We start from the raw sequence: 20,713 nt of genomic DNA, 5'->3' as shown, positions 1-20,713 counted from the left end.
AGTGATGCTCTGTCTTCTTGGTGCTTGGGGGGGGCAACAGTGGGAGGGCTTCTGGAGTTCTGGCCCCACTGGTGGACCTCCTGATAGCACCTGGGTTTTGGCCACTGTGTGACACAGAATGCTGGACTGGATGGGCCACTGGCCTGATCCAACATGGCTTCTCCTATGTCCATTTTGTAATATTTATGCGCAATACCGCAAAAATTTTGTTCGGGGTAAAAAAAAAACCCCTCCTTGGTCTAGAGTCACAGTTTTCTAGAGCAAGAAGGGGTCTTACAGACTTATCTAGTCCAATTCGCTGCTGCACCCAGGAATTGAAGACCTAGAGCAGCGATGGCGAACCTTTTAGAGATCGAGTGCCCAAACTGCGACCCAAAACCCACTTATTCATCGCAAAGTGCCAACATGGCAATTTAACCTGAATACTGAGGTTTTACTTTAGAAAAAACAACTCATACGTTAACTTAAGATGATCCAAACAAAGTAAGGAAAGCAATCCCAAATGCTTTCATTTACTTAAAATTATTTGGCAGAGAATTCGACACTTTAATGATGGTCTGGGCCTGGCTGGGGCGATGGCACGTGTGCCCACAGAGAGGGCTCTGAGTGCCACCTCTGGCACCTGTGCCATAGGTTCGCCACCACTGCTCTAGGTTGATCCTGCATTGAGCAGGGGTTTGGACTAGATGGCCTCTATGCCCCCTTCCAGATCTGTGATTCTATAAAAGGCACTTGAAAGGTGCCAAGGTAAAGATAGGCAGAGGCAGGATTTTGCTCCCCTCCACCTTGTTCTCAATTTCATGTGAAAGGTTAAAAAAAAATGGTTCTTATTTTCCATGTGAAAGGAAGGGACAGCTTTTAGTATGCAGATGAGACCCTTGTGTATGTAGGTGAGCTGTCTTTTACCCAAGGAGACCAATGCTCCATCTAGACCAGCTCTTGTTCTGTTCTGATAGGTGGTGCTACTCAAAGGTCTCCTGGCAGGGAAACTCAGTTTGGTGCAGTGGTTAAGAGTGCGTGCTCTAATCTGGGAGAACCGGGTTTGATTCCCCACTCCTCCACGTGCAGCTGCTGGTGTGACCTTGGGCCAGTCACAAGTTCTCTCAGAGCTGTCCTCTCACGAGCAGTTCTGGAAAGAGCTCTCTCAGCCCCACCGACCTCACGGGGTGTCTGTTGTGGGGGGAGGGGGGAGGAGATTGTAAGCCGCTCTGAGACTCTTTTGGGTAGTGAAGTATAAATCCAATCTCCTCCTCTTCTTCATTTCCAATCCCTTCTAACTGGAGATGGCAAGCATGGAACTTGGGGCCTTCTGTATGCAAAGCCTGCGTTCTGCCCGCGAGTCACAGCCCCAACCCAGATCTGATCAGGTTCCCCCCGTCGTGCCTAGCTTGACCCAGAGATTCAAAAAAAAGCAAAGGAACAAATGAGTCAGAAAACACGGCTTCCATCCCATTTTCAAATTGCTGGCCCCGAGATGCTTTTCAGTCTCAGCATCTTAAGGAGTTGATCAAGATTACAAAAGCCGTCTGAAGTTATTGCGATCGGGAGATGCGATATTAGTATTTACTAAGCAACTTCTGCACCGAGGAAATGGGAACCGTTGATGAATTCATTTATTTATGGTTACGCTCGCGGCTTATCTAAAATCACCAACATAATTATCGGGAAACAAGACATTCGGAGCGCAACGGTGTTACACCGTGGTGGAATTGTACCGTGTAAATAGCAGTACGCAGAGCTTGAATTTAACAGAGTCTTTGTATGCTGCTAATACTTTAACATGTTTAAATTTCCCAATGAATGTGGCAGGGGGAAGCTTGATACAATTCCTTGCGGGGGTTACAAGAGCCGTTTCACCCAGCCCAGCACTAACACACCTCGGCAGTTCTATGAACACTGCTCATAGAAATGAAGTGGCTAAATTTGCGGATGATAACGAAGTTGTTCAGGGTGGTGAGAATCAGGGAGGATTGTGAGGCACTCCAAAGGGATCTGTCAAGGATGGGCGAGTGGGCGTCAACATGGCAAATGGGGTTCAATGTGGCCAAGTGCAAGGTGATGCACATTGGAGCAAAATATCCTAACTATAAATACACGTTGATGGGGTCCGAACTGCCGGAGACTGACCAAGAGAGAGATCTTGGAGTCGTAGTACATAACTCACTGAAAATGTCGAGACAGTGTGTGACTGCAATAAAGAAGGCCAATGCTATGCTGGGGATTATTAGGAAGGGTATTGAAAACAGATCAGCCAATATCATAATGCCTCTGTATAAATCAATGGTGCGACCTCATTTGGAATACTGTGTACAGTTCTGGTCACCACACCTCAGAAACTATATTATAGCATTCGGAAAAGTGCAGAAAAAGGCAACTCGAATGATAAAAGGGTTGGAACGCTTTCCCTATGAAGAAAGGTTAAAGCGCTTGGGGCTCTTTAGCTTGGAGAAACGACAGCTGAGGGGTGACATGATTGAGGTTTATAAGATTATGCGTGGGATAGGTACTTTTCTCCCTTTCTCACAATACAAGAACTCATGGGCACTCCATGAAATTGCTGAGCGGTCAGGTTAGAACAGATAAAAGGAAGTACTTCTTCACCCAAAGAGTGATTAACACCTGGAATTCACTGCCACAGGAGGTGATGGCGGCTACAAACATGGACGGCTTCAAGAGGGAATTGGATAAGCATATGGAGCAGAGGTCCATCAGTGGCTATTAGCCACAAGGTATAGATTGAAACTCTCAGTCTGGGGCAAGGGATGCTCTGTATTCTTGGTGCTGGGGGGGGGGGGAACAGTGGAAGGGCTTCTAATGTCCTGGCCCCACTGCTGGACCTCCCGATGGCACCTGGTATTTTTGGCCACTGTGTGACAGAGTATTGGACTGGATGGGCCATTGGCCTGATCCAACATTGGCTTCTCTTATGTTCTTATGTTTATGTTCTCACAATAATGTCTCATGCAGGGATCCCAATACAGTACTTGCTGTTTATGACTCCGGTTGCAAAAACTGTAAAGGCAATCTCTCCTTATATATAACTGAGTAGTGGGGTGGTACTTTCTGAACATTCCACACACCTCTAAATCAGTTGGCTCCATGATGTGTCACTCAGAAGCTGTCCCTATCCACTGGCTGCATTGCCTGAGTCCCGCCCACCGAGGCGGTGGCTGCCAAAACTTTCCTCAGAAGACGGTTGCTTTGCTCCAGTAAACACAGCTACTGTCTTTGCTCTCCTTGCCAGACAACGATTGATTCCCTCAGGGGACAAAACCCACCGTCTTTAGCCTCCAAGCCAAGTTTGCTGAGGCAACACTTTCCAGAACGGAAAAAACCCCGCCAAGTAAACAGCTGTCAGTGTGGCGGAGACTGGGGGGGAGACTTCTAGAGTCCGCTGTATTGCTTTTACAACAAGCTTTACTGCTAGTAAGTAAATAAGTATACAGTATAAAGTATAAGTTTAGCATAAACGCAATCATTAAATGGATCAACTTGTTAAACATGTTAATGGATAGAATGGTTAAACTAGTAAAGTGTTAAATTGTTAAACTTATGAATTATTGTTGTTTAAAATTGGTAAATTTGTATATTGTTTGAAGGTTAAATTACTAGAATACGTATATGTATTTGTAATTTGGAAGATACATATAATTTGTAACAAACTGTACGTATGTTGAAAGGTTTTTTAAAATAAAAATGCATTTCCCACCATGGTGTTGGAAGAGTTTAAAAATGCAAGGAAGCAGAGCAGCAACTGTTTAAAGAAAAATAAAGACGTTTATTAAAGAAGATCAAACTATTATTGAACACGGAACAGAGAGAACTGTCTAGCCAGGGGTGTCAAAACTCATTTGTTATGAGGGCCAGATCTGACATAAATGAGACCTTCTTGGGCCGGGCCACGTTTGTCATAAAATGTAATGCCAGGTAGTGGAGATAAAAACTTTATAAAAGACACAAACACAAAGGTTTTTTTTTACTTAAAATAAAAACATGCTTAAAACATTAATACTCTTGCAATATTTTGTTTATTTAAGTGTGTCTGATAACTGACACCTCTTGCTCTGAATTAGTGCATCAAAACGTCTGTGCTGTTGCAATCTTGAGTATGCTGTTCAGGGGTGTATCTGTAAGCTGCAAACCTACGATGACGCAGCAGCAGAACTGGAAGAAGAAGTAGGAGACAGCCAGTTCCACTGCGGGCCTGAGAGAAGCCCTCGGGGGGGCTGATCCAGCCCCTGGGCCGCATGTTTGACACCCCTGGTCTAGCCTAACTGAGCAACAGGGAGTTCTACGGGAGCAGGAAGTCTCCAGAAGAGTCAGACAGGAGACAGGAAGGACATAATTTGAAATTGTGGGCAATCCCTAATCTAGCTATGCTAACTACCAGTCCTTCATATGTCCCCCTGTAGGATGACGTTCAGATCTTCTTCGTAAGACTGCACTACAGACCTTGCATATTCCACTGTTCAGAACGAACTCAAGTTGTTATTTCCTCTTGAAGCTTCTTTGGTCTTTATGGTGCCGCTGAACTCGAATCCAGCTCTTCCACTACACCCACATAAGAACATAAGAGACGCCAATGTTGGATCAGGCCAAAGGCCCATCCAGTCCAACACTCTGTCACACGGTGGCCAAAAATACCAGGTGCCATCAGAAGGTCCACCAGTGGGGCCAGGACATTAGAAGCCCTCCCACTGTTGCCCCCCCCCCAAGCACCAAGAAGACAGAGCATCGCTTGCCCCAGAGCCCCTATCTATACCTTGTGGCTAATAGCCACTGATGGACCTCTGCTCCATATGCTTATCTAATTCTCTTTTGAAGCCGTCTATGCTTGTAGCCGCCACCCCCTCCTGTAGCAGTGAATTCCATGTGGGAATCACTCTTTGGGTGAAGAAGGACTTCCTTCCCACCTGAAACTAAGCTGATACCCTGGAAATCTTATTGGTGTTTAAGGTGCTACCGGAGTCGACTGCTGCCCTTCCAATGCAGAGCAACATGACTTCCCTGCCGGAAACTATAACTAAGTCTGGGAAACCGTGTCCTTTCCAAGGGCCCAAAGCCGACAAAGCACCTTCTGCATTTAACCAGGGTGCTTAACCAATTTGGTCTGAACATTTCTGGAGTGCAAGAAAAGGCCACTTTTGGGTGCAAATTAATAAGCACTCATTCGCTTTTCCTGACACGGAAATGTTCTTCCCGGGTTGTCAAGGTGCTACTCGCACTGAGCTTTCTGCTGGGGGCTATTTTGACGAGTTCAGAGGTTGAAAGATGAGGGCTGTGCCTCGGGAAAACACGGAAGACTGAAGGAGGGGGTGTCCCAGGACTTCTCAGAGGGAGTACCTTGACGCCAGCACTGAAGAAGAGCTCCAGGCCTGCTGTACACACATGCCTTTTGGCTTTTGCAAAGCACCAAGATCACCTGCGTATCCAAGGGAAGAACTGGGAAACGAATCACATGCGTTCCATCAGATTAGTTCTGTGTTCAAGGCCACCTGAAATTACATTTTTACCGTTCTTGGAATCATAGAGTTGGAAGGTACCCATAGATGCCATCTAGTCCAACCCACTGCTCAGTCCAGGATCAGCCTAGAGCATCCCTGACAAGTGTTTGTCCAGCCGCTGCTTAAAGACGGCCAGTCAAGAAGAGCTCACCGCCTCCCCAGGCAGCCGATTCCACTGCTTAACTACGCTTACTGTAAAAAAGAAAAATCCAAATATCCAGCGGCTACCTTTCCATCTGAAATTTAAACCCATTATTGCGAGTAACGGTAGCCTGTCAATTATAAATAAAAAACGTTAGAAAGAACTTCCTGACAGAGCGGTTGGTCAGTGGAACAGGCTTCCTCAGGAGGTGGCGTGCTCTCCTTCTTTGGAGGTTTTCAAACAGAGGCTAGATGGCCATCTGACAGCAATGCTGATTCTGTGAACATAGGCAGATTATGAGAGGGAGGGCAGGAAGGATTGCATCAGTGCTTAGTTCTTGTGGCCCTTTCTTACATGCCCAGGGAAATGCTGATTGCCACGGTGGGGTCAGGAAGCAATTTTCCCCCGGGCCAGTTTGGCCGGGGATCCTGGGGGGGGGGGGGGGGTTGGCATCTTCTGGGCATGGAGCAGGGGTCACTGGGGATTGTGGGGGGAGAGGTCTTTGTGCATTTCCTGCCTTGTGCAGGGGGTTGGACTAGATGACCTTGGAGGTCCCTTCCAACTCTATGATTCTCTATGATTCGGGAGTTCAATCCAGACCTACAAACTTGCTTACAGTACAGATTGGGGGAGGAGGGGGGGAGAGACGACTCCCATTGAACACCCAGCTAGGCAAACATATCTGAACCCATCGGTGAGATATGAGGACGAATCCAGGGCACGTTTTAAATGTTTACCTCACACCCACTTCTCACCAGTTACAGGCAAGCAGGGTTTACCTGCCGCAAGGACATTCCTTTTCATTCAACTGCCAGTCTGCGGCCCGAGGAGAAGGCAAGAAAAGGAACTTTCTTGAGATCTTATCTGCTCATTTGAAAGGCATCATTTCCCCTCTGTTTTGTACCCTGCCCCGTCTGACGCTGGAAGCAGAACAAGCGTTCCTGTAAGTGGTTTGACTAGAAGAGGGGTTCCGCACCCTTTCTGGGCCCGTGGGCGCCTTTGGGGTTCTGACACGGGGTGGTGAGTGGAGCCGAGAAAGGCTGCCATGGAAGGCGGAGCCAGCCAGAAAATGGCGGCCAAGTTTCGGGGGGGAAGAGGGTTAATTTAAATAACACACTGGGAAAGAGGAGCGAAGAGAAGAAAGCCAGCATTCTGGAGGCGGCTGCGGCTGAAACACCGTCTTAACCTGCCCAGCCAATCAGAGGTCTAATGTCCAATCAGAAGCCCGGCTGGCCACGAGCCACACATAGTCCCACCCACTTGCTAAAAACACTCGGTGGGCACCAGGGGAGGTGTTGGGTCGGTGCTAAGGTGCCCAAGGGCACCGTGTTGGGGACCCCCAGACTAGAATACAGTCAAGTTAGGAGACAGGACATTCACCAGACCATTCTAAAGGTAAAGGTAAAGGTTCCCTCGCTCGAAAGCCAGTCGAGTCCGACTCTAGGGTTGCAGTGCTCATCTCCGTTTAAAGCCGAACAGCCAGCGCTGTCCGAAGACGTTTCCGTGGTCATGTGGCCGGCATGACTAAACACTAAGGCGCACGGAACGCTGTTACCTTCCCACCGAAGTGGTACCTATTGATCTACTTGCAATTTCTTGCTTTCGAACTGCTAGGTTGGAAGGAGCTGGAACTAGAGACGGGAGCTCACTCCGTCATGCGGCACACCCGGGTCTCGAACTGCTGAACTACCGACCTTCCACAGCCTGCAGTTCAGCGTCTTAACCGTCCCTCCATTAATGGCACTGGAGACCCCTGTAAAGAAGGGCAGAGCCATTGCAGCCACTGCCTTCCAACCTAAGCTCAGAAAGAGATCCTGGAAAACGTCTTGCTGGAGGAAGAAAAGAGGACCTTCCAACCGCCTGATAAAAGCTGCCCACAAAAAGAAGGGGCACGTTTCGAGGAAAGAGGAATTATTACAATCCTCCTCCCGCCGTCCACGTAGGTCCCCTCCTGCAACACCTCAGCAGCCAAGAAGATACAGCTCAGTGCCGATTTTACACATGACACATTCGGATGCTCCGTTCCATTTGGGCTGGTCACGATCTGCCATCTTGGGAAGGCAAAGTCAGGTCACTCCCCCTGCTATTTTCAGAGATGTGGACAAATATCCACATTGGGGGGTGGGGGGAAGCATGCAACTGGTAGCATATGGATGTTGGGACAGCCAGAAGGCCCATGCCTTTCAGAACGCCAGAGAACCCCATGAGGAAAGGTAAAGGCGCTTAGGGCTCTTTAGCTTGGAGAAACGACGACTGAGGGGTGACATGATTGAGGTTTATAAGATTATGCATGGGAAAGAGCAGGTAGAGAAAGAGGTACTTTTCTCCCTTTCTCACAATACAAGAACTCCTTGTGGGCACTCCAGGAAATTGCTGAGCGGTCGGGTTAGAACGGATAAAAGGAAGTCCTTCTTCACCCAAAGAGTGATTAACACATGGAATTCACTGCCACAGGAAGTGGTGGCAGCTACAAGCATGGACGGCTTCACAAGGGAATTAGATAAGCATATGGAGCAGAGGTCCATCAGTGGCTATTAGCCACAAGGTATAGATAGGGACTCTGGGGCAAGTGATGCTCTGTCTTCTTGGTGCTTGGGGGGGTCAACAGTGGGAGGGCTTCTAATGTCCTGGCCCCACTGGTGGACCTCCTGATGGCACTGGTATTTCTGGCCACTGTGTGACACAGAGTGTTGGACTGGATGGGCCTTTGGCCTGATCCAACATTGGCATCTCTTATGTTCTTATGGATAAACATATGGAGCAGGGGTCCATCAGTGGCTATTAGCCACCAGATATAGACAGGAACTCTCGGTCTGGGGCAAGTGATGCTCTGTCTTCTTGGTGCTTGGGGAGTGGGAGGGGGCTTCTGGTGTCCTGGCCCCACTGGTGGACCTCCTGATGGCACCTGGTATTTCTGGCCACTGTGTGACACAGAGTGTTGGACTGGATGGGCCTTTGGCCTGATCCAACATTGGCGTCTCTTATGTTCTTATGAGCAGAAGAGATACACACACCGTGGAACTATGGTTTCAGAGGGCAGCCATATTGGTTCGCAGAAGGACAACTAGAGTTGAGCCCAACAGCACCTAGAGACCAACAAGATTTTCGGCACATGAGCTCTCGAAAGCTCGTACCCCAAAAATCATGTCAGTCTCTTATGGTGCTCCTGGACTCAAATCTTGTTGAGATATTGTGACCCCCCGCCCCCAAGGGAGCGCTGACTTTCGAAAGCTCGTGCTCTGAAAATCTTGTCGGTCTCTTAAGGTGCTATTGGGCTCAAATCGAGCTGAACCATTGTGACATTAACATTCGCTCAAGGGAGCGCTGACTTTCGAAAGGCCGTACCCTGAAAATTTTGGCAGTCTCTAAGGTACTATCAGGAGCTGCGGTGGCTCAAGTGGTTAAGACGCTGAACTGCAGGCTGCGGAAGGTCGGTAGTTCAGCGGTTCGAGACCCGAGTGTGCCGCATGACGGAGTGAGCTCCCGTCTCTGGCCCCAGCTCCTGCCAACCTAGCAGTTCGAAAGCAAGAAATTGCAAGTAGATAAATAGGTACCGCTTCGGTGGGAAGGTAACAGCGTTCCGTGCGCCTCGGTGTTTAGTCATGCCGGCCACATGACCACGGAAACGTCTTCGGACAGCGCTGGCTCTTCGGCATTGAAACAGAGATGAGCACTGCAACCCTAGAGTCGGATTCCACTAGCTTTCGAGCAAGGGAACCTTTACCTTTAAGAGGCTCCTGGACTCGAATCTAGTTGAACTACTGTGACTCCAAAGGGAGTGCTGACTTTCGAAAGCTCGAACCCCGAAAATCTCGTCGGTCTCTAAGAGGCTATTAGACTTGAATTTTTTAAAACTATTTTGTCATTAATATTCGCTACGAAAAAGGTTGCACGGTGAGATAGCTCCTAGAGAGGCCTGTAAGCAGAAAAGACACAAGTATCCAGAGCTTCAGGACAACAGCTGGGTCTTAACGGTCCAGCAGATGCGGCTGGAAAAACTATTCTCAATCCCCAGGAACCCAAACGGAACGTTAGAAACCAGCTTCAGATCGTGAGGCTAGGCAGAGGAACGGGAAGACATGTTACTAGAGCTCTCGTTCCTAGCCGTGCGGGACAATTTAATGTAATCTGAAAATAGGTTTTTCTGGTTTGAAATATCCCTTGAAGCCGAGACCCTCATAGGTGCGGAGTTCTCACGCCAAGTTCTCCATCCCTAAGGTGAGGCTGTTTAGCTGCTCGGCACAGTATACATCTGGAGGCATATCAAGGAAATAATTTCGCACTAAAAGCATCCCGGGGACTCAGGTTCTTAAAGCCTAATGACGCATACGCGGCACTTCACGCCCGTCACTCTAAAGTCAATGTTTCATCACGGCGTAATGTCAAGTGAGCCCCATTGTTCACCAGGGGCCAACTAACAATGACACTTTGTCCTCCCATCACAGTGGAGACCTATTAAAACATCTCCAGTGTCTTAAAGGAGCTGTTCATAGGCAAATCCATTGTCTTGACAAAGTTAACCGGTACAGTGCCAATACCGCTTTTGCTAGTACAAATGAGTTTGCGTTCTAGCAAGGAGTCAAAGGCTGGGCAAACAGATTGGCTATTCATATCTTACTATGACAAATGGTGGCCATGATCCCATGGGACCAAGCAGCAACTAAGTGAATGGGAAAGCCATGAGGTGCCGATAGCTATTTCCTGTGCAGAATGGACTGGGTAGCTTTGGTGCTAGCGCCACAAGTAGGCATGCATGGTACAACTGGCTGATGCTAGATTAATCAGGTAAGTATAGGCATTTAAACCCAGCAGCTGACTGGCGGCTCAGGCTGTTAGGTTTAAATGACACGTATTCAATATAGCAAAATGAACCCGAAAAAGGCCAGATAATATCAGCTTTTTCGGGTTCAGCTATACCGGTAGCCAAATACAGATCTCTGATTTTTTTTCCAGTTCGGCTATTGCTGAATGCACACCCCTACTTTCCACATTTATCTTTCTCTCTTCCTCCCTCCCCAACCCTCCCCATCTATTTGCTTTCTCTCTCTCTCTTCCTTTCTCACCCTTCCTCCCCCATCTATTTGCTTTCTTTCCACATTTCTTTCTCTCTTTCTCCCTTTCTCCCTTTCTCCCGCTCTATTCCTTCCTTCCCCCTCCTTCATCTATTTGCTCTTTTTTCCTCTCTCTCTCTTTCTTTCTTTCCACCTTTCTCTCTCTCAGGCAAATAAATATCATTAGCAAACAAATAAATATCATTAGACGAATAAATATGATCAATATTTTGTTTGTTTTTTGGCAGTCCCATTTAAAGTTAATGAAAAGCAAATTTGCATATTTTCCAATAAAAACATATATGTAATATTTGTTCATGTCCCAAGCCTCTCAAACATCTGACATTTATTGTATGTGGCTCTTACGTTAAGCAAGTTTGGCCATCCCTGGTCTGGTAGCACCTTAAAGACTAACAAAATCTGTGGCAGCGTAGGAGCTTTTGTGAGTCACTAACAAATTTGTAGCATGGTAAGAGCTTTCATGAGTCGCTGTGACTCACAAAAGCTCCTACCCTACCACAAATGTTGTTAGTCTTTAAGGTGCTACTGGACTCTTGCTCTTTTCTACTACTGTACTGCACGACTTTAAGGTCAATGATGAAGAAATTGAAATGGTTCAAGATTTCCTATTCCTTGGTTCTGACTCCGACCAAAAGGGAGACTGCAACCAGGAAATCAGAAAGCGGTTGAGATGGGGAAGGGCGGCCATGAAGGAGCTCGAAAAGATTCTTAAGGGTAAGGATGTGTCACTGCTGATCAAGACAATGCATACCCTGGTATCCCCCATGACTATGTGTGGGTGTGAAAGTTGGACAGTGAAGAAAGCTGACAGGAAGAAAGTGGATTCCTTTGAAAAGAGGTGTCGGAGGAGAGTTTTACGGATACCGTGGACTACCAAAATGACAAATCGGTGAGTTCTAGACTTTCCCTAGAAGCTAAAATGACTATGCTGAGGGTATCGTACTCGTCACATTATTTGAAGACAAGAATCACTGGAAAAGACAATCATGCTAGGAAAAACTGAAGGCAGCTGGAAAAGAGAAAGGTCAAACAGGAGATGAACTGACTCGATCAAGGAGGGAATAGCCTTTGGTTTGCAAGACCTGAACCAGACTGTTAACAAGCTGTTTCGAAGGACATGAATTCAATGGTCACCATAGGTCAGAAGTGACTTGACGGCACGTATCACATAACATACAATGTGCCTGCCCTCGGCTGAGATTGGAATAGTAAAACATAGCAAGTTATAAGGTAAAGGTAAAGGTTCCCTTGCTCGAAAGCCAGTCGAATCCGACTCTAGGGTTGCGGTGCTCATCTCCGTTTCAAAGCCGAAGCGCCAGCGCTGTCCGAAGACGTTTCCATGGTCATGTGGCCGGCATGACTAAACACCAAGGCGCACGGAACACTGTTACCTTCCCACCGAAGTGGTACCTATTTATCTACTTGCAATTTCTTGCTTTCGAACTGCTAGGTTGGCAGGAGCTGGAACTAGAGACAGGAGCTCACCCTGTCTTGCGGCAACCCGGGTCTCGAACTGCTGAACTACCGACCTTCCACAGCCCGCAGTTCAGCGTCTTAACCACTTGAGCCACTGCAGCTCCATTATACTGTAGCAAGTTATACTGTACCTTTAAATATATAAAGGATTGTGGGAAATGTAGTTTAATAATCTTATGGTCCGCTGGTTAGGAGAAGCCTTTCTGATTGGTTTGATACAGCCTCCTTTTCCTTTGATACATTTACCTGGGAGAAACTGTTTATTGCTCTCCTCCTTTTAGCTTGTTTGTGATCTTGGCTAGCAGACGGGAGAGATTCAGCTTCTTTTACCGCATGAATCACTCAAAAGACTCGGGACTTTAAAGCTCATAACGGCTAATGAAAAGGAAATGTGACTAAAACTGAACCTTTGGATGCTTGAGGGTTGAATAAAGTTGATTCCAAATGAGCGAAGACTGTGTGTTAAATACTTAGCCGATCTTAAGAGCCAGCTCAGGCTGCCGGGAACAGCATATACAACAAAATGAATTCGGCAGAATCCTGCATCAGACACCAGACAAGTCTAGAATCGGGAACGTTTCAGTATCACAGGCACCAGGTGTTATCAAAGTCAACCCACCTGAGAGATGACATATTCAAGAAAACAATCAGAAACACAGACATTAAAATGCCAATCGCAGCCGTGACGGTTTGAAAAGAAGTCGAACAAATTGTCTGGGTCGCTCCACCATCCCGAGAGAACCCTGCATTTAACCCTTGCCCTCAGCTCGGCTTAAGTCAACTGTGTGGTGCCAGGAAGGCAAGTGTCAGAATGAACACGTTAAAGCCGTTACCACCTAGCACAGAAGCAGATGGCAAAAAAAAGAAGAAGCTATTTTGACATATCAAAATGAGATTTCCCTCAGGCCCCACGATTCCCGTTGTGGTGAGCTGTTTCGAAACAAAGCTTTTTAACCGGCTTAAGAGGCCAATTAAAACCTCATTCGACTGAGGGGAATTAAACGGCAGACTCTCTCATCACGCTCACTCTACCTTTACAGACGCAACCGAGTCAGCATCTGCAAGGTTTGTGTCGGCAGCTGGATAACGAACGGGCTGCACGACTTCCGCCATTTCTGGGCAAACAACCGAGCATCGGGTGCTTCCCTAAAACGCTTGAGGATGATCAGGTTAGGGCCAAAGGGCATTTCGGGCCCAACCCTAAAATGCAATTTGTATGCTTTGAACAGTAGAAAGGGTCAGAGAGTCCGACAGTCATGGGGAAAACGCCTTCGGGAATCCAGGGCACGACCTCCCGCTGATACTCGTCTGGCACCTCTCCGACTGTCATGTGGGCAGCGGGCCAAACCGCCCCGAGCTTTTAATTGAACTTTAATCCCATCCCTTTTTTAACTGGCTGTTTCATGGCCTACGTCCTGCTGAAGTGTTCTCTTGCTGCCGCTCCCTGCAATGACTGCCGCTAGAGGACAACGGCTCTGGAACGACTTGTTGCTGTTTTACATCTTCTTTATTGGCATCATTAATTTATGGCTTTTCACAGTTTTATGTATCACACTCTTGTTTAGATTTTGTTAGCTGCCCTGGACAGGCCTCTGAAGAGACGGCCCGTGAATGCCCCAAATAAATAACGAGACAAAGAAAAAAATGATGCAGAGGGAAAATAATTATTTAATCCGAACAACAAAACATCAAAAACCCCAAATAAATGAAGCAAGCAAATAAAATAAGCCGGGGTTCCCCAACGTGGTGCCCACGGGCGCCTTCTAGCACCTTTCCAGGGGCTTCTGAATCGGTATTGGAGATCCGATGGGCTGCACAGATATATTTTTTTAATTACTTTGGCAGCAGCTGCCACCACAGGACAAGGATTTTCATGGCGAGACTGAGGGTAAGCTGTGCGTGTGTAAGAAAAGGGGTATCTTGCCATGCAGAGCTTCTGCCTCAAATGTCGAAGAGTTAGGCATAACGTCAGTCCCTGACATTTTGTGGTTGGCTGGCTCCGCCCCCTGCAGCAGCCATTTTGTGTCGGTCTCCGCCTCCTCCAGCAGCCATTTTGTGGTTGCGCCCACCACCCTCTGTCAGAATTCCAAAGGTGCCCCTTGCAGCCTCAAAAAAGTTGGGGAACCCTGAAATTAAGTAAGTACTTTTCTTCTCTTAAACAAAATTTTCAACCAAAAGATTTCCCCACGTTCTTCTTTCCAAGTCAGCAAGGTGTTATTACCAACTGAATTCACATGGGATTTGTTCATTAATGGTGATGCTTTCCCTCTGGCACAAGGAACCTTCTGTTGAGCAAAGAAGGTCTTGCGCCAGCAGAAGGCGGCTTGCACTAGAAACAAGTTGCACCATTAATTGAACAGACCCCTGGGATCTAACCCTGTAATTTGTACTGCTATAGTAAACATCGTGAGCCCGGAAGTATCTACTAACACTCAGGAGTGAAGGTATTCATCAAAGACAATACAAAGTTCATCTGGCCGGTGCTGACGGAAAACACCCTTATTGTTGGCACGTACATTGCATCACAAAAGCAGCAACATTCGATCACATTAGAAAGAGCAATTTATTTAAAACAGGGGTGTCAAACTCATTTGTTACGAGGGCTGGATCTGACATAAATGAGACCTTGTTGGGCTGGACCACGTGTGTCATAAAATGTAATGCCAGGTAAAGGTAAAGGTAAAGGTTCCCTTGCTCGAAAGCCAGTCGAATCCGACTCTAGGGTTGTGGTGCTCATCTCCGTTTCGAAGCCGAAGAGCCAGCGCTGTCCGAAGACGTTTCCGTGGTCATGTGGCCGGCATGACTAAACACCAAAGCGCACGGAACGCTGTTACCTTCCCACCGAAGTGGTACCTATTTATCTACTTGCGATTTCTTGCTTTCGAACTGCTAGGTTGGCAGGAGCTGGAACTAGAGACGGGAGCTCACTCCGTCATGCGGCACACTCGGGTCTCAAACTGCTGAACTACTGACCTTCCACAGCCTGCAGTTCAGCATCTTAACCACTTTATAAACTTTATAAAGGACACAAACACAAAGGTTTTTTTTTTACTTAAAATAAAAACATGCTCAAAACATTAGCACTCTTGCAATATTTTGTTGATTTAACAGTGTCTGATCACTGACACCTCTTGCTCTGAAATACTGCATCAAAACATCTGTGCTGTTGCAACCTTGAGTATGCTGTTCAAGTGTGTATCTGTAAGCTGCAAACCTACGATGACGCAGCAGCAGCAGAACTGGAAGAAGAAGCAGACAACAGCCAGTTCCACTGCGGGCCTGAGAGAAGCCCTCCGGGGGCCTGATCCAGCCCCCGGGCTGCATGTTCGACACCCCTGGTTTAAAACATATACAACAATTGATATTTTGAAAACACCACTCCGTTACTGTGAAATCCTCTGAAGCTTGGGCAGAGATAAAGGTGCGCCTGGCTAGGATTTGGCCAAAAAGCATCCCCTGCCATCGCCCAGAATAACAGCCCCACCCTCGGTATCGCCTGGAACGCCCAGCCCCCAAGAGAGCGCATTAAGAACTGCATTAAATGAACACAACGTACCAGTTCATTTCATACTCTGCTTCTGGGCCTTACCTGAAAGCTGCCAGCAATGGGGCGTAGACTGAATCCCCGTCGTACACGTACAAGTGGTCCCAACTGCACTCTGTCGCAAAATGATTGAAGCGGAGCCTGAGGATTGTGTTCGGCCTGCAGAAAGGAGACGTGTGTGGCGTTATCAGACTGGACGATGGCAAAATCCGGGTCCCCTTCCAAAGGCTTCTGGGATCTATCTTAGCTGCGCACTGATACTAGATTCTTGTTAATGTGATGACTGCATCCCACGTGTGATGAGTGAATCCACCACCACTGTTTTTACGTTGCTGTCATTTCTTTGGAGCGTGTCCCCATATAATGAAACAAACATGTTACTTAACTGTAACCAGGGCTTTTTTTTGTAGAAAAAGCCCAGCATGAACTCATTAGCATATTAGGCCACACCCAACAGCAGAAACTCATTAGCATATTAGGCCACACCCCTGACAGCACATCATATTAACGTATTAGGCCACATCCCCATGTTGCCAGAGGTGTGGTCATCCAGCCACACCCACCTTTTGCTTCTTATTTTGTTTACCTTGTTTGTGGTCAAAACCCAGGGCCTTTTTTTGTAGCAGGAACTCCTTTGCATGTTAGGCCACACACCCCTAATGTAGCCAATCCTAATGAGTTTCTGCTGTTGGGTGTGGCCTATTATGTTAATGAGTTCCTGCTAGGCGTGGCCAACTTGGGAGCCAGGCGGAACTCCGTTCCTGTGTGTTCCTGCCCAAAAATAGCCCTGACTGTAACATTTGTTCTTCGAGGGGCTACCTGTGCATTCACATGGATGACCTTTGTGGAGAGCTGCATTTCAGAAACTTCCAGAGCTAGCGAGTTTCAGAATCGCACCTCCATGCAGCCACAAGAAGAAGAAGAGGAGATTGGATTTACACCCCGCCCTTCACTCAGAGTCTCCAAGCAGTTTACAATCTCCTTCCCTTCCTCTCCCCACAACAGACACCTCCTGTAACGGAGGTGGGGCTGAGAGAGCTCTGAGAGAACTGCTCTTGAGAGAACAGTTCCCACAGAACTTGTGACTGACCCAAGGTCATCCAGCAGCTGCAATAATCAAAAACGGGAGGCAGGATCCGCATGCTGGTGACTCCACACTCAGACAGACACCAATAGCTAATCTGGGATTTCGGCCTTAAAGGAAGAACATATGATCATGTCAGCTATGCTGCCATGAAGGTTGGGGAGTTTGGTCTGTATCTGGTTAATTGCTATTGCTTTCCTTTCAGGTCAATTGCTACTGTATTCCTTTCTGTGCTTTCTCTGCTGTGCGCCGAAATGCTTATCTATACAGATGTGCAGGAGGGTGTTGTGGTGTCCGGGTTTCCCCTAGGTGGCGTGGGAGAGTGTTCGTTCTCAGCTTCAGCTACCTAATGGTCTCTAAGCCTTAACCTGCGCGTGGGAGGGTGCCTAATTGGCCAGTGCTGGGGGGGGGGGGTGTGCATACGAATACCCTATATCCTATTATGCCCATGGGGCCGCCGCCATTCTTAACAGTGCCTATGTTACTGCCTCTATAGCTCTGCAATAAAAGTATAACCGTTCCTGAATGCGTGTACTTCGTTGTTGGCGGTGGGTTCTGACAGATCAGAGTAATCACGCGGGCTTGGGTTTTTTTGCAGAGCAGTGCCATTTCAGACTTCAGGAAGGGGACGCAGGCTGTTTGAATGTTGCCCTACATTAAAAGCTCTTTACGCGTGCAAAAGTAACACCTCGGGAGGAAGGGTCAAGGGGGACACACGAAATGACCAGGCTTAGAATGAAAGTATGAATGAGGCCTCCCAAGATCCATTCATATGCCAAATGATATTTCACTGATCATAATTTCTGGTCCAGGAGGTGCCTTTGAATAGCTGCTCAATCCAAGCCAAAGTATCCTCAGCAAGATTGTCCCTTTAGCAAGGACGAGAAATTATCATCAGTGAAATATCGTTTGGCATGAGGCCTCATTTATACTTTCTATGCCTAGGAATTTCCCTCTGGAACAGTTCTTTCTGGTCCCTTTTGTATCCGTGCTGTATAATTGTATTGTATTTTGTATTATGGTATAAGCCAATTTGTTCCTCGTTGTGTTTGACCTCTGAAGAAGACGCCAACAGGCCGAAACACGTCAGGTCAAGTCCACTGGCCCTTGTGTAGATATGATTTTGGAATTTTTACATAAGGTGAGATTGGGCCCCTATATGTTTTTTTGATTCTTTACAAATAAATACATGCATTTTTACATATTATTTATACATTGAAGTTTCAATTGTTGGCCCTCTATTCCAGGGGTGCTGAACTCATTTGTTATGAGGGCCGGATTTGACCTAAATGAGACCTTGTCGGGCCGGGCCATGTGTGTCATAAAATGTAATGCCAGGTTGTTGTTGTTGTTGTTCAGTCGCACAGTCGAGTCCGACTCTGTGCGACCCCATGGACCAGATCATGCCAGGCCCTCCTGTCTTCCGCCGTCCTCTGAAGTTGGCTCAATTTCATGTTCGTTGCCTCTATGACACTGTCTAACCATCTCATCCTTTGCCGTCCCCGTCTTCTTTGACCTCCAGGTAGTGGAGATGTAAACAGTATAAAGGACCCAAACACAAAGGGGTTTTTTACTTAAAATAAAAACATGCTCAAAACATTAGCACGCTTGCAATATTTTGTTTATTTAACAGTGTCTGATAACTGACACCTCTTGCTCTGAATCATTGCATCAAAATGTCTGTGCTGTTGCAATCTCTAGTGTGCTGTTCAGGTGTGTATCTGTAAGCTGCAAACCTACGATGACGCAGCAGCAGCAGAACTGGAAGAAGAAGCAGGAGACAGCCAGTTCCACTGCGGGCCTGATAGAAGCCCTCCAGGGGCCTGATCTGGCCCCCAGGCCGCATGTTCGACACCCCTGCTCTATTCTATTTTGCAACCCAGTTTTCTTGGGCTTGAACTCAATCACTCATACCCTCAAACGGTTCACCACCGTTTCCACGTCCATAAACTACCACAGCAAATATATACGGCTGATCGTGAACATCCTCAGAGGAATGGACAACGAACGTGCTACTCTTCTACAAAGAAAAAAGAAAACCCTGCCAAAAAAAGCCAGTGGAAGCAGCCGGGGAGGGAGGAATTCGATCATCAGTGCCATTAAGAGCGGATCCTTTTCACAGCTTAAAGGACCTCTGCTAAATGGCTGCCGGTTCCTTTGAAGGCGCGCCTCAATCAATGTGAATTTGGGACATCGTCAGAGGAGACAATGTTTCTTTTGCAAAGGGGACGGGGATGAACATTTTGTGCACCGGGGGAAACTTGGTCGGCTGCAGCCTCTCTCCCCTGTGGCACGATAAAAATAATTGGACGGCTGGGCTGGGAACCAAGCATTTGGACTTGGAAAGGAATGCTAGCCAACGCTCCCAGAGCGGCAGCGAAAGCCCTGGCATGCCCAGTCAACACAGCGCCCTGCATTTGACCGTCTGCCCACCACCAATGCTCCCTCTAAGCTGTGGAGTCCTGGGAACAAAAATTCTACTTTGTGAGCTACTGGCATTAAAGTTGTGAGCGAGCGATTGGGCTACTGACTAAATTCGTTTGCTCTGGAGCCCCTCCTTCCCGAGGTAAGACAAAACTGTGTGAGCCGGAGGCTAAAAAACTGTGAGCCGGCACACACTGACTCAGCTTAGAGGGAACACTAGCCACCACCTGTGCATCTATACAGCTCTTTCCCAAAACAATGACCTGGAGAAGAAGGAGGAACGTCTGCTGGCGATGGTGTTTTGACCAGAACTCTCTCAGCCCCTTGATTAACAACTCTATTTGCTACAGCCCAGGAAGAGATCTGAACGCTAACAGGTATCAGGAACAGGTAACAGGAAGTGGATGCCAGGGTCCAGTGTACCTAAGGGACCACCTTTCTCCATATGTTCCCCCAAGAGCGCTACGGTTGGGGTCGCAGCACCTACTGGTGGTTCCCGGCCCCAAGGACATCAAGCTGCTGCAACCAGGGCCAGGGCTTTCTTGGTGGCGGCTCCTGTCTGGTGGAATGAGCTCCCAGAGCAGGTTCGGGCCTTGCGGGACCTAGCGTAGTTCCGCAGGGCCTGCAAGACGGAGCTCTTCCGCCAGGCCTTTGCATAGGAGCCGCCGTCGTCACTGTACCACCACCGAGTTGCCATATTCGACGGTGGATTAGATCTGGAGGTGAGCCGGCCCTGGGCAGACGCCTAGTTAACCGAAGAATGTTTGTTGTCAGGTTAGGTTGTTGAATGGAACTCATCTTGGATTAGAAAACTTTAACATCAAGAGCACCGCACTTTATTTAATGATTGTTTTATACTGTTTAATGATTGCTTTTATGTTGTTTCAACTGTTGTTATGGTAATTGCCTCTGTTGTAGCTGCCCTGAGCTCGTTGGGGAGGTCAGGGTACAAATTTAATAAATAAATAAATAAATAAATAAATAAAATATTTGGATGGGCCATGGTCCACCAACTGCCCCTCCATTAGATAAGTTATTGTAGAAAATCTATACAGAGCTTTGACCAGAACTCTCGCAGCCCCTTGGTTAGCTATGCTAATTGCTACAGCCCAGGAAGAGAACTGAACAGATTTTTATCTGGGAGAACCGGGCTTGATTCCCCACGCCTCCATATGCAGCTGCTGGTGTGACCTTGGGTCAGTCACAAGTTCTATCAGAGCTGTTCTCTCATGAGCAGTCCTTGAAAGAGCTCCTTCAGCGCCACTGACCTCACAGGGTGTCTGTGTCAGGCTCAGTATGCATATTATAGTTTGCCTGCCATAGAGGAAGGAGGAGGGGAAAAGAGGTGTGAAAACCAAATGCTTTCATTTTCCGAAACGCCTTGATGTACCAGACACTGTGTCGCTGAGACCTGTTGTTTTGCCTTATTTCTGTAGAGGGGTACATGCTTTTTTCTTGGGGGGGGGG

At 47.5% G+C, this 20,713-nt stretch overlaps 1 protein-coding gene across 1 annotated transcript in view; it reads right to left on the bottom strand.

Moving 5' to 3' along the window:
• ATRN (attractin) overlaps positions 1-20,713 on the bottom strand; it is a gene marked incomplete at its 3' end in the record, with an annotated part of 210,107 nt that overhangs the window by 85,885 nt on the left and 103,509 nt on the right. The window contains exon 3 of the mRNA XM_015416364.1: positions 15,784-15,897. Coding sequence (XP_015271850.1) covers positions 15,784-15,897 — 114 coding nt within the window. The remainder of the gene's footprint in view (positions 1-15,783; positions 15,898-20,713) is intronic.

The sequence above is a fragment of the Gekko japonicus genome, unplaced genomic scaffold (genome assembly GCF_001447785.1).
Source record: "Gekko japonicus isolate JY-2015 unplaced genomic scaffold, Gekko_japonicus_V1.1 scaffold1256, whole genome shotgun sequence".
NCBI lineage: Eukaryota > Metazoa > Chordata > Lepidosauria > Squamata > Gekkonidae > Gekko > Gekko japonicus.
This window is presented reverse-complemented; position numbering and strand designations above follow the sequence as displayed.